The sequence below is a fragment of the Leptidea sinapis genome, chromosome 37 (genome assembly GCF_905404315.1).
Source record: "Leptidea sinapis chromosome 37, ilLepSina1.1, whole genome shotgun sequence".
NCBI classification, from domain to species: Eukaryota; Metazoa; Arthropoda; class Insecta; order Lepidoptera; family Pieridae; genus Leptidea; species Leptidea sinapis.
Window position 1 is genome coordinate 3,194,291 of NC_066301.1, and position 13,749 is coordinate 3,208,039.

Consider the following 13,749-nt stretch of genomic DNA (forward strand, 5'->3'; position numbering starts at 1 on the left):
CAGTGTGGACATAAATCTATCTCAGTGTCACCTAATATTTTTATGTTAGGTGACGCCGAGATAGATTGCGTATTATTTTTAATATAAAGATATAAAGTTTAAAGATATACTTATTTGGTGGAATAAACATACTGAAACGGCAAATAGTCAATGCGTTACACGAGTAAGTCAAAAAAGTAAATGTCAATTAATACAAAACATAAGTTATTGAGTACAGTAGCTGCATCATCCACATACACCGTAAATAAATAAAGGTATTTTGTGAGCATTTTATAAGCGATTATAAAAAATATATACAATAACTTTTAGGAATCTGAAACCGAGTCTCCGGCAACCGGATCATCCTGCCACCACAAGCAGGGCCCGTTCACGAACATGACGCATGAGCAAGCCATCGCCTTCCTCACACATATTTTAGGGTAGGGGACGACCCGTTACATGTCGCCGCCACAAGCAGTGACATTTAAAATATGGGGCTGGTGCTACTGCTTCGACTGCCGAAGACAGCAAGCATCGCAAATATGTTGGTCTTAGAGAGTCATACATATTTGTGCCATTTGGTGTCGAGACACTTGGCCCGTGGGGCCCAGAGGCGCGGAGAATGTTCAAAATACTATCTTCGCGCCTCAATAAGGCTACCCAAGCGCTGGCAGCTATTTCAGTCAACGGATCAGCCTTGCTATCCAACGTGGTAATACCAGTATTCTTGGTTCCACTTCCACTTTATGATAGTTTTAATTTTATGTAGTCATAGTATTGTAAATATAGTTGATTTGTTTTGTTTAAGTAATCAATAATTTTGAGTTGTTTATAATAACTTTAGATTGGAGCTATAGCTAAACTAGGCTGATCCGTTGACCAAAATAGATTTGATAATGGATTGCGAGTTTGAAATCACAACCACATCTAATGTATGACAATAGTGATTGTCGACTCACCCACAACGTGTAACTCGTGCAGCTGACTCATCATGGGCTCGGTGTTCACCTGACACATGTAGCTGCCCCCGTCCGCCGGCGTGACGTCACGCAGCACCAACGTCCAAGTGCCATCGCCGTGGATCACGCTGATGCGGTGGTTCTTGGTTATTACGTGAGCTGCAATCGTGAGCACTGTCTGCGTGTCGACACGGAGCCACGCCACCTAGGTGCAAGCCAATATTATTAACAATCACATGTGTCGTAAATTATTTTATAAGGAAGATCAGTCTTGTATGCATTGTTCAACTCGCAGGTTGTGGCTTCATCTACAGGATCCATTAGAGTTTATAAACTGCTCAAAACTAATATTTGTGTATATGAAAATTGACTTGAGGTGTCACTATTTCAAATCTCATCAATTTGTTATAGATTAGTAAGAGCTAAAAAAGAGGGACATCTCAAGTGAATTTCCTAATATGCAAATATTGGAGTTTAACAGGTTATCAACAACAACAACCTGATAGTTGAACAAGACATAAAATATTTATCAACGAAATGTCACTCGGACGGTTGGCTCAGCGAAAAGAACGCTCGCACGCGAACGTACGCGAGAGGTCACGGGGTCGAGTCCCGGATTGTTCATAAAAAAATAATAATTCATTTCGTTTTCAAATTTAATTGGTGTAATTTATCCCAGAAGTGAAGGTTATCACTTTAAAAAAAATAACAAATTGTTTGGAAGATGAGATCAAACAAGTGTACAATCATTTGATGCTTTGTGATTAGCCGGCATTTTGTGTGACAGACAGTATTTAGAAGCTTATTCAACTCTTTGGCTATACGTGAAAGAAAGGAAAACTGCATTTTCCGGCAACAATACACAGTTCATATCCCCCACGTGTTGAGAATGATAGTTAAATTAATGCCATGTGTTGTATAAAGTCACGCCCAATATGGCGTTACCTCTTTTAAGGAAGAGTAGGACAATACAATTTTCCAGTGGGATGCTCCTTTGCACAGGATGGCGGCTAGATTATGGGTATCACAACGATGCCAACTTCTGCCGTGAAGCAGTAATGTTTAAGCATTATTGTGTTTCGTCCTGAAGGGCGCCGTAGCTAGTGAAGTTACTGGGCAAACGAGACTAAACATATTATGTCTCAAGAAGACGAGCGCAATTGTGGTGCCGATCAGAATTTTTGGGAATTTCAATAATCCTGAGCGGTACTACATTGTCATGGGCAGGGCGTATCAACTACCATCATACGAACGTCCTGGTCGTCATAAAAAAGTATAGGTTATTATCATATTTTTTGTGGTTAACGCGCAAACTTGAGACTTCTGGTAGTTAAATTTAACAAGGTTCTCTTAAGGATGTACATTCAAGATAGGTTATAAACAGCATTAGAGAGTCTTAGAGTGTAGTAATCCCTTTTATCCTGGGCTTAAAGAGTATATAATATAATAGAGTATATTTCAAGCGCAAGACCATCCAAAAGCAATATGGCAACGTCTTAAAACTTCTACTGTATTTTTAATACAAATTTGTAACGCCTTTGTTAGTTTAGAAATATTAATGATTTCTAGCGATTCAAATTATTTATTTCGAGGCTTATAATTACAATAATCGAATGGGATATGAAAACAAAGAATTCTATTAATTGCCTTGTACAAAGTTGGTATTGGCAATCGGTCATTTTGAAGATACTCTCAAAGCTACGTATCAGTCATATATTTATATATCATAGATCGGGGTGGCCGCGTGCTGTTAATAATAAAATATATAATAACTTTTAAGAATCTGAAGCCGATCTTCTGGCAACAGGATCATCCTGCCACCATAAGCAACGCCCGTTCACGAGCATGACGCATGAGCCAGCCAGCCAGCTCCATTACAGCCATAATTCACCATCATGTTAAAAGGAAACAAGAAATGTTATCGCGATAAATGAATATTCACGGTAACCGTATCGCGTATCATCTCAGAAGACATGAGCTTGGTGCCCATCGTCGATATAGAGGATATTCCCTGAAGCAATCTCTGAAGTTAAAGCAGACACTCAATTAAAATGCTTGCTGTCAAGATACGCGGGTAATAAGTACAGTAATATCTTTTTCACTGAGGAGACACTCACAATCATGGGAGAACAAAAAAAGAAAACGCGTAAGCTCAAATCTTCAAGAAAGCTTTATAAGTTGTCGGAAAAGTTCAACCTGGTCATCATTCGGCGTGAGACGTATATACTACCTATCCTAGTATGATACCTATCCTACGTTGTACGCCACAGTTCTGAATCTGGGTCCGGACAACACATTGAACATACATCACGCGTGTTAGGAGATTGGGAACTGAAAGGGTTTACAGTATCACTGGGACTGTGACTGCGGGCAAATTATGACCTCAGCTTTACACTCGACCTCATAAAATTATTATTTGAAATATTATAAAATATATATATATATATATATACATAAAAGTAAAACTATCATTACGGGAAACCGTACCAAGAATACTGGCAGCATTTTCACGTTGGATAGCTAGGCTGATCCGCTTACAGAAATAGCTGCCAGCCCTTGGGTTTCCAGTAGCCAAGATAGTACTGTGTACATACCTCTGGGCCCCACGGGCCAAGTTTCTCGACACCAAGCACAAAGATGTATAACTCTTTGAGACCGAACTTATTTGCGACGCTTGCTGTCTTCGGCGGTCGAAGCATATAATGTACATATATTTAAATTTGCCAAGTTGTTATTATTTCTGTCAACCATTTAAGTAGCAACGTGACAAAATGAGTTACAAAGCTAAATTTTTATTAAAACGAGATAAGATTTCAGCTGAAGTGTAGCAGTGAGAGGCTCCTTTGCACAGGATGCCGGCTAGATTATGGATACCACAAAGACGCCTATTTCTGCCGTAAAGCAGTAATGTGTAAACAATACTGTGTTTCGGTCTGAAGCGCGCCGTAGCTAGTGAAATTGCTGGGAAAATGAGAATTAACATTAAGATGTTAATTGCTCGTCACCTTGAGACATAAGTGTCTCAAGGTGACGAGCGCAATAATTGTAGTGCCTAGTGTTTTTCAAGAATCCTGAGCGGCACTGCATTATAATGAGGAGGGCGTATCAATTACCATCAGCTAATCGTCCTGCTCGTATTGTCCCTTATTTTCATAAAAAAAAAACCACGGGCATAAGAACGAGTTGTTAAAGAGCTTGAGTTGTTTCAGGCAATAATTTTTTCCTAGTTACTAGGCACGCATTACCCTAACTTGGCTGGAAGTCAGCGTAACATACTTTATAAGAGTTTGAAGACATCGTTTAGCCTAGATCTGGATCCCTTGGATCATTAATTAAAGTCAGATTTAGAAGACATGGCCTACTTTACACGACACGCCGACAACTAGTCGCTCAAGAAATTTATGAAACATTCAATTAGTTAAATTCACATAGAAACAGTGTATAAATCCAAACAAAATCCCAATATAAAGGTGGTCAGTCAAATAAAATCTCAATATAAAATTCAAAGAGAGTCATTTCGAATAGAATCCATTAATGTTTCTTGCTAGGACATCAATAAATACATACATATAAGTTTTACTAAGACCACAATACGTATATAAAATAAATGCATTTTTAATTGGTTACAGCACGTATTTTTTTTTTGTACACAAACAGCAAATATGTAATTGTTATTTATAATTATTGTTATTTTTGGGATCGATAAGGGAGGACCCCTTCGCGGCCCCGCTCTCACATCGTCTTTTTGACCATTTTAATTTGATAAGTTATTTTAATTTTGAGAAAAAGTCAACCAGACTTAATTTTAACTCAATGACAAAAATTGAAAAACATCGCGGTATGGTGTACTTCAGCATTTTTTTCTGTTACCAATTTGATATTTTTAAATGTCATCTCTCACTTCTGGGATTAATTACAAAAGTTAAATTTGTAACCAAAATTTATGAACGACGCGGGACTCAAACCCGCGCCTCTTATCTATGTCTTGCTTAAGAGTTGAACAAGACATAACAAGATTTACGATCCATGTTACACTCGATCGATTGGCTCAGTTGGTAACAGCGCTCGAACGAAACCCGACAGTCGCGGGTTCGAGTCACACATCGTTCGTAAATTTTAGTTACAAATTTAATTTATTTTTTCTCATTTAATATTTCAACAAAATATTCTTTTCTTCTAAGAAAATAAGGGACGAGACGAGCAGGACGTTCAGCTGATGGTAATTGATATGCCCTGCCCATTACAATGCAGTGCCGCTCAAGAATATTGAAAACCCCAAAAATTCTGAGTGGTATTACAACTGCGCTCGTCACCTTGAGACAGAAGATGTCAAGTCTCATACACCCAGTAATTTCACTAGCTACAGCGCCCTTCAGACCGAAACACAGTAATGCTTACACATAACTGGTTCACGGCAGAAATAGGCGTTGTTGTGGTACCCATAACCTATTCAAAAACGACATAACAATTATAAAGATGAAAAGCAAACAGCTTTTTTAAGGCAGGCCCTCAAAAATACAAATTAATACTTAAAATTTAAACTTCTTTTTTACCTTATAAAATTATAATTTTAAAGCGTAGAGTCACTCTTATACCAATGTTCATAATTATGTCATTAATGTATGTAAATTGTGTAACCCAGCCCCTTTGAATTAAAACTTCCAGCTCTCATAAAACAATGTAACTAAAATTATCATATTGTTACAAAACGTTATTAAATTAACAATAAGTGGTCGCTCAGTAACCCGACAATATTTCATTTTTTTTAATAATGAACAAAATATTAGCTTTGTTGGAATCCTACTAAAAATATAAATGTAAACGTATATGAGGATGTTTGGATGTTTATCAAACACGCAAAAATGGCTTCAATGATGTAACTTAATAATAAAAAACTTTATTAATAACATAATTACAGTGCAGGATATTGTAGGTCAAAATTTATATTATTAAAAAAGGAACCTTTAACAAAATAAGTAATTTCAACATAATGTGTAACAATAATTAAAACAGACCTAGTGGAATTTAAAAAGGAATATGAAAACTCAGTATACGTCGAGCGGTCCGAGGCTAGACACTGATTTTCAGTGGGCACCGTGTTTCGCAGCTCGGACAGCGACCACGACATACAAATACATTTATAGCTTAAAATACTTACATAATACTACTATACTAAAGGAAAACTAATAAAATATAATATGTAACCCTACTATGATGTTTATAATTATAACATTACAGTTATAACTTTATGTGCAAGAATATAAAGCGTGGATTCAGACATAGGGTTGATATTTTTATTTAAAACATGAATCGATCTCGATAACCAAGAACGTTGAGTGTACTTCATCTTTCAAGATGTATCGTATATTTTTTTTAAACACAAGTCGCATAACTCTTGTCAGTATTTCTATCGAACAGTATGTTAAATAAACTTTATAACTGTAATAGAGTTCTTGGTATCTGACTAGTATTTGACTGGTATGTTTTGGTATACAACTGAAATTACAAGACAAATAAAGCAAGACGCAAGGATAATTTTCTTTATGGTAATATAAGATTTTTTATATAATTCTCAAGAATGAAATCAACAACTTGGGGCTAAATGGACGTACTACCAATTTAACACAATGATTCAGTCTGAAGGGCACCGTAGCTCACTAGCTGCGTTGCCCTTCAGACTGGATCATCACCCTTCATCACTGGGCAAATGAGACTTAACATCTTATGTCTCCAAGCTGACGAGCGCAGTTGTAGTGCCGCTCAGGGTTTTCAAGAATCATGAGCGGCACTGCATTTAATGGGCAGGGCGTATCAATTACCACCAACTGAACGTCCTGCTCGTCTCGTTCCTTATTGTAATAAAAAAACGCAGGAAGACAAATTTATTTTGTAACAGTCCCTGTATTTAAAATCTTCCAATTCGTCAAAATACGACACCCTATTTGTAAAAATAAAACCGATATTTTAATAAATTATGTCCTAACAGCAACTAATTTAAAATAACACCATGATATAAATGTTTTTCGGCTAATATTTAATATGGAAATAGTTTTGTATCGTAAGAGCAAGCACTTATATTAATCATTATTAATCAAATAAATATGAGATTAGTAAATGACCCTGTAATATTATTAGGCCCCAACATATATATTCTTAAAGAATTAACTTGTCCTTAAATAAACATTTATAAATTCATACCTTTACGTAATATTATCAGGATGAGTTTGAAAAAAAAACCGCAGATGTGCTTCTTCAAAAATTCTAATATTTACTTTTTATATCATAACGAATAGTAAGATTTTAATCAAAAAAAAAATGAATTACGAACTGGTAATGATTCCAACGTTTCTTGTGAAGATATGAAAAATATGATAAAGAAACTAACGCGTCATATAAAAAGAAGAATTAACCGCTAGTTGCAGAAAGCTCCCTTAAAGTTAATGTTTCATTAAATATAATTCCGTCACTTTCTTTTTCATTTTGACAGTCAAAGATTACATGTGATGTGTATTATTACATAATACATTAACTTTAAGGATGCTTTCTGCAACTAGCGGTGAGCCTGTTAGTAATGTAGAATCTGTCAAATATTAAAACAAGTACGGAAAAATCTTATGAAAAAAGAAATGGAGAAATTATAACAGAAAATAAGGTGTGCGAAAATCTGTTTTCTGAAAATATTAAATGTAATGCAATGTCTATAGAGAGAGCCATATTCCCTATTGAAGCACTGAAAGACGGGGCTGACTCCTCAGATGTTATAAAGTTGCACCAGAAAAAAGAAAAAAATGATCCCAAAAAGTTCCAGTCGTATGTGACAGAGGATGTAGATAGACATTAGCTTGAGGATTTTGTTGCCATAGTAACTCTCATCCTTTCTAAAGATGTTAATGCCGAAATAATCAAAATTTTATACGGTTAAAAGAATTGTGGAATCCATCCTGAAGCCGTTATGTTTGCCTTTATGTATGTCTTTATTCGACTCTCAAGTTGTGGCTTCATCTACAGGATCTACTTTACAGTTAATTGATTTCAGATGTCGCTCTTTCAAATCTTATTAATTTGTTATTTTGCGTTTTGTGCAATTGATCCCAGAAGTGAAGGTTATCTTCAAAAAAATATTATTAATTTTTGCATCAGTTATAACTTTCGGTAACTGAATTTTCGGAAAGTTATTTATTAAATTAGTAGTTAGGGTTGGAAGTTCAGGTGTCTAATAAAACAAATATCATAAATTTGTATATACGGAAAAGTATATAATTATAATATCAGTATGCTTAAGCTATTCTTTGCTTTAGAGTTTATAATGTTGTACATTGTGTCAATGTGTAAGAGAAAATTAGCTTCATCTTCTTACTAGTGAGTTAAAATATAGTATACTTATAGTAGGTGAATGGTGAGGGGCTTGTTGATATTTCGCACAGTATTTATCTAATCTGTTTTGTAATTGTGGTTAGTGGCAAGCAGATCATAGTCACATTAAGACTGATAGATATAGCAAGTATGGCATCAGGTGCCCAAAAATTTATTCGCAAATGCTTTTAAAACTAATCAGAAATATATTTCGTTGTTAACTACCATCGATACTACTCTTGAAGAAAAATAAAGCCCTATTTTGATTTTCTAACAACTGTTCTTGTTTCTGCCATTTTTATCTGTATTGTGTAACTAAAAGTAAGCTGCTGTTAGTCGGTGTCAGCCAAGTTAGGTGTGTAACTACATACATAGTTATAGGTAAGATGTGCTTGAGTCACTCGCGGGACGTGAGGAGGCGAGAGGCGGCGGGAGGACACCGGCTCCAAAAATAACAATAACCGTAATTAGATTAATTGATTAGATTGTTTAAAAATACGCAATTATTTTTATATTTTTCAGTGGATATTATTTATATCTATGGTTCGGAATGGTGTTTTTGAAGTCGGTTGTTTATTTGTTATTTTTTTTTATTTCTTTTTTCTAAATTACACCGTTGCGGAGCCGTGTAGGGCCTTCAGTTGCAGATAAATAAAAAAAAAACCTTAAACACTGACTTCATTAAAAATTGTTTAATATAAGTTATATGTATCAAAAGTGATGATGTGTATTACATCATAAACAGTTATTCTTCAATTTCTTATTTGATGACAATAATTTATTTTCATCTATTTGGTATTATAGTTTGCTTACCTTAAATGTTTGCAGGTTATCAACACTGCAGGTGAAGACGGCATCCCTGCCTACAGCTACGGTGACATTTGACCCTGGACCCACGAACCGGGGGAGATCTAAAAGAAAACAAAGATAATTTAAGTCCAACTTCTTCTCAAAGATCAAAACGAATTCCCTACACAAGAATAAAATAAATCTATAATAACTTTATCCTAACACACTGACATAATTACCTCTAAACAGGTTAAAACGATGTTAATGATATATATAATAAGTCTAGTGAAATTGTATTGCTCCTGATCGGATAAGCATTGTCAACAAGTGCGACAAGAACTCAAGGCATGACCATGTTCAACTTCGCTTTATGGGCAATCGACAACTTCGCACGAGTTGCACATACTATTTTGTATTATAACTGCGACGATTTATGTATTATTTCCGATTCCATATTCGTTTTTGAACCGTTGTAGCTTAAATTATAATTTAATTTATTAAATTAAACTGTCAAACGTGTCAATCTCAACTCCGTTTTGATATTTCGAAATTTGCGTGTGCCAAATATAATTTGCGTGCGACAAATAAGCTTTTCGCACTCAATGCACGCACCTAATTTTAAAATGGGCAAACGGCTCTTTTTCAAAAGCAACAGCGAGCGCCAAGTTACTACTTTTCCAGCATGAGTAATACAAAAACTATTTGTCATATCAACGTTGTTTGACAAAACACCTATTGCCTCGCATGCTAATGAAGAACTATTTTAAATTCTATTGTTATCTAATTGCGGATCCTCTACCTGTTAGGTAAGTGCTCGGAAGAGCTGTTTAACCTGATTCCTGTCGCTGATTTCAACAATCGCATGACGCAACACAGACTCATCCTTACCGACTAGATTTGTAGCATCTTTCCACATTTAATTTGTCAGGATGTTTTCTTGTTGCCACGTAAATCCATGAAATAATCTTATTTACTTTTTTAAACAGCGCAAATGTCTATCTAAAAGGCCAGCAACCCTTCAGTGATTACCCCGGAATCGGAAAAACTTGGGTGTTGATTATCATTATCTATCAGGTAGGTAACCAAGTAAGCTCATTATTCCTCCTATTCTTTATAACACAAAAAATATAACAATTGATAATATTTTTAACTCAATAAATACTTATATAATCAATATAAGTCTTGAAACTAATTAATCATGTTAATATTTAAATTTGTAACGAATTGTAAACGTAATAATGTGTTTTGTGGGTCTTTCGTAGTAAGTAAGTAAGATTATAATATTATAATAGTAAATAATGAATTGTTTTAAACTCAAATAAACTTTATTGTTAAACACTACAAATATTTCTCTTAAATTACTGAATTTGACATATTATGATCGTAAAAAGTTGAGCTCGTCAGAAGAACATATTAATATTATAAGAAACTCAACGGCCACTCTTTTCAATCAAATCAAAGAGTATTTTACAATGACTGTAATTTTCATAACAAACTAGTTTTAAGGTGCTTCAAATAAGTAAGGATGCTTCGTGAAAATGATGGTCGTGATTACTGTCACAATTAGTAATTGCATCCAACAAATACAATGATTTATTAACTATAACAGATCTGGTTCTGCGCAGGTCACCTAAAATTATATAGTTATATTAATTGATTTAAGCAATTTTGTTATTGTATGATTAAAAATATGGGCTGGGAGTTTCTTATCAGATCTTTTTCCAATGTGAACACCCCATTACGAACAGATATAGCTTAATGCCTTTTTACAAGTGTTGTTGAAATATATTATGTTACTGTCTATTCTATTATATTTCCCACTCAAAGACATTGCGTAAATGTGACGACTCTTTTCAAATTGAATGAGTAAAAATAAGTTTAGGGAATCGTGATTATCTCTTGAGAATCTAATAAAGTGTGTTTGACTGAGATCTAACGAGTGTATTCACGTAACATGTTACACAAACTAAATTCTCAAAAACAAGTTAGGCTTGGACTCGTCCACGCTAAGTAATTGAGTTTGCTGACCAGTCCTTTTATCTAATAAACTTTGTTTTTCTGCAAAGTTCTGATTTCATGTCTTCAGAATGAAAAAAAATATTCTTATGTGACGGTTATTTTAGAAAATTGCATTCGAAATATTATTCTTATTTGTTAAAAAGATGTTATCTTGAAGAAATGATCTTTTTTACATGACATAAAATTATTACTGTAGTTCCTGTTGTAACATACATTATTAATTTGTTTGCGCTGAGTTTGTTGCGCCCATTCTTCTCAGGCCTGAGGCATTCATTTTGGAATGGGTGGTAGTTTTTTGACTTTCAATAAGATTTTTCACATCCTCTTTTGAATAAAAATATTTGAATTTGAATTTGAACAAAATAAAGAATTTTTAAAAATATGAAACTCATTCTAAATGAAGACGTCCACTGCTGGACAAAGGCCATTGTATCGCCAATGGCCTTAATAATCCTTAAAACGTTGAGGCCATTTATCAATCCAAACAAAAACTTTCATCACAGATTAATTCTTACTTCAAATTATTACACTTAGAGCGAGCCATACTCCCTAAAACTAACTGGCCCTAAATCCAGTGGATTAAGGTGATCTAGATGAGGGTCAGATTTCAGCTCTGATAAAGTCAGAACTACAAAACTTTTAAATCCATTACACATTACAATATTTTACATTACTTTTAAATTAAATTAAATTTCTAACCAAAATTAGTGAACCATCCGGGACTCTTAACTCGCGATCTCTCGGGTTCCGTCCGAGCGCTCTTCCAACTGAGCAAACCATTCGAGTGAAGTAACAGATTGAATTTAATTAATCCCAGAAGTGATCGCTTTAAAAATAACAAATTATTCTGAAATGTTAAGTATTTAAACGTTTAGATACGGCAGCGTATCTATGACCAGACTTAATAACACCTTATTTGATGATAATAATTCTTTTCAATCATTAAATTGTACCGTTTCATCGAACATTAAATAACAATGTGATCTAGGTTTTATTAAATAATAAAATAATACTATACTTTTAAACCGACTTCAAAAAAGGAGGAGGTTTTCGATTCGTCGGTATATTATTTTTTTTTATGTTTGTTACCTCAAAACTTTCGACTGGGTGAACCGATTTTGATAATTCTTTTTTTAGTTGAAAGCTGGTGCTTTCCGTGTGATCCCATTTGTCCAGACCTGGCAGTGGCATTTATGAGAAAACCATCAAAGTCTTTTAACCAAACTCTAGAGTTTGGTTATGTTCTGATTACGGAATCCATGACAAAGTAACGGAACTCTTCAATTCTTAGGAGCAAATTAACGATATTAGGCCGAATCTTTTTTATGCTATCCGGATTTTTATTTATCTACCATAACATAGTTATAGTCAAGTAATTGTCGTAGTCGAATATGACGACCAATGGGACTCCTTAATGACTTACAGTAAGGGTGCGATCTCTGGCAGAATTTCTAAGTGTCTGTTACCAAATTGCAAAACACTTACGTTAAATGCTGCATTGAAAAATTTAGTATATCTCCACATATTTATACAAATTGTTAGTAAGTGTACTTTATATTCACTAAAAATCATAAAATAAAAAAATGTAATTGTAAGATAAGTAATATAAAATTATTGCCTATTTTTATACAACCTTATTAATTAATCTAATTCTAGTTACGATTCTTGTAATTTTTGGAGTCGGTGTCATCCAAGATAGGTTTGTAACTACATACATAGTTATTGGTGAGATGTGCTTGAGTCGTGAGAAGACGAGAGCGGGTCGCGGCGGAAGGACAAATTGGCTTCAAAGAAACTGGGCGTCATTAATAGAGCACGGCAATACTTCAAGCCGGCCCAAATACTAGCGCTCTACAAAGCGCAGGTCCGGCCACACATGGAGTATTGCTGTCATCTCTGGTCTGGCGCACCCCAGTATCAGCTCGATCCATTTGACCTCGTGCAACGCAGAGCAGCTCGAATTGTCGGGGACCCAGTGCTCTGTGAACGGCTGGATCACTTGGCGTTACGTAGAGACGTTGCTTCATTGTGTGTCTTCTACCGCATTTATCACGGGGAGTGTTCCGAAGAGCTGTTTAACCTGATTCCTGCCGCCGAATTCCACCTTCGGATACCACAAGTTAGGATATCATCCTCACCATCTGGATGTGTGGCGGTCCTCCACAGTGCTGTTTAAGGAGCTTTCTTCCACAGACTACAAAGCTGTGGAATGAGCTTCCTTGTGAGGTGTTTCCGGGACGATACGACATGGGTACCTTCAAAAAAAGCGCGTAAACCTTCCTTAAAGGCCGGCAACGCTCCTGTGATTCCTCTGGTGTTGCAAGAGATTGTGGGCGGCGGTGATCACTTAACAACAGGTGACCCGTACGCTCGTTTGTCCTCCTATTCCAAAAAAAAAAAAAAAAGAAAAAAAAATCGTAACTAGAATTAGATTAATTAATAAGATTGTATAAAATACGCAATTATTTTATATTACTTATCTTACAATTATTTTTATACTTTTTAGTGCACATTATATCTATTGTTTTGGAATAGTGTATTTGAAGTCGTTTGTTTTTTTTGTTAAATTTTTTTTTAAAAGATTAAAACGTATTTTTTTACATAAGGTATTTAAGCTTATGTAATTAAATACAGTTAAAAGTATACGCAT

The 13,749-nt window shown here is 34.9% G+C and overlaps 1 protein-coding gene across 1 annotated transcript in view; it reads right to left on the bottom strand.

The window, feature by feature from the left end:
• Positions 1–13,749, bottom strand: part of LOC126975686 (lachesin-like) — a 45,935-nt gene that overhangs the window by 12,829 nt on the left and 19,357 nt on the right. The window contains exons 2-3 of the mRNA XM_050823687.1: positions 9,105–9,202; positions 939–1,143 (exon numbers count right to left, since the gene is read on the bottom strand). Of these exons, the coding sequence (XP_050679644.1) occupies positions 939–1,143; positions 9,105–9,202 (303 nt within the window). The remainder of the gene's footprint in view (positions 1–938; positions 1,144–9,104; positions 9,203–13,749) is intronic.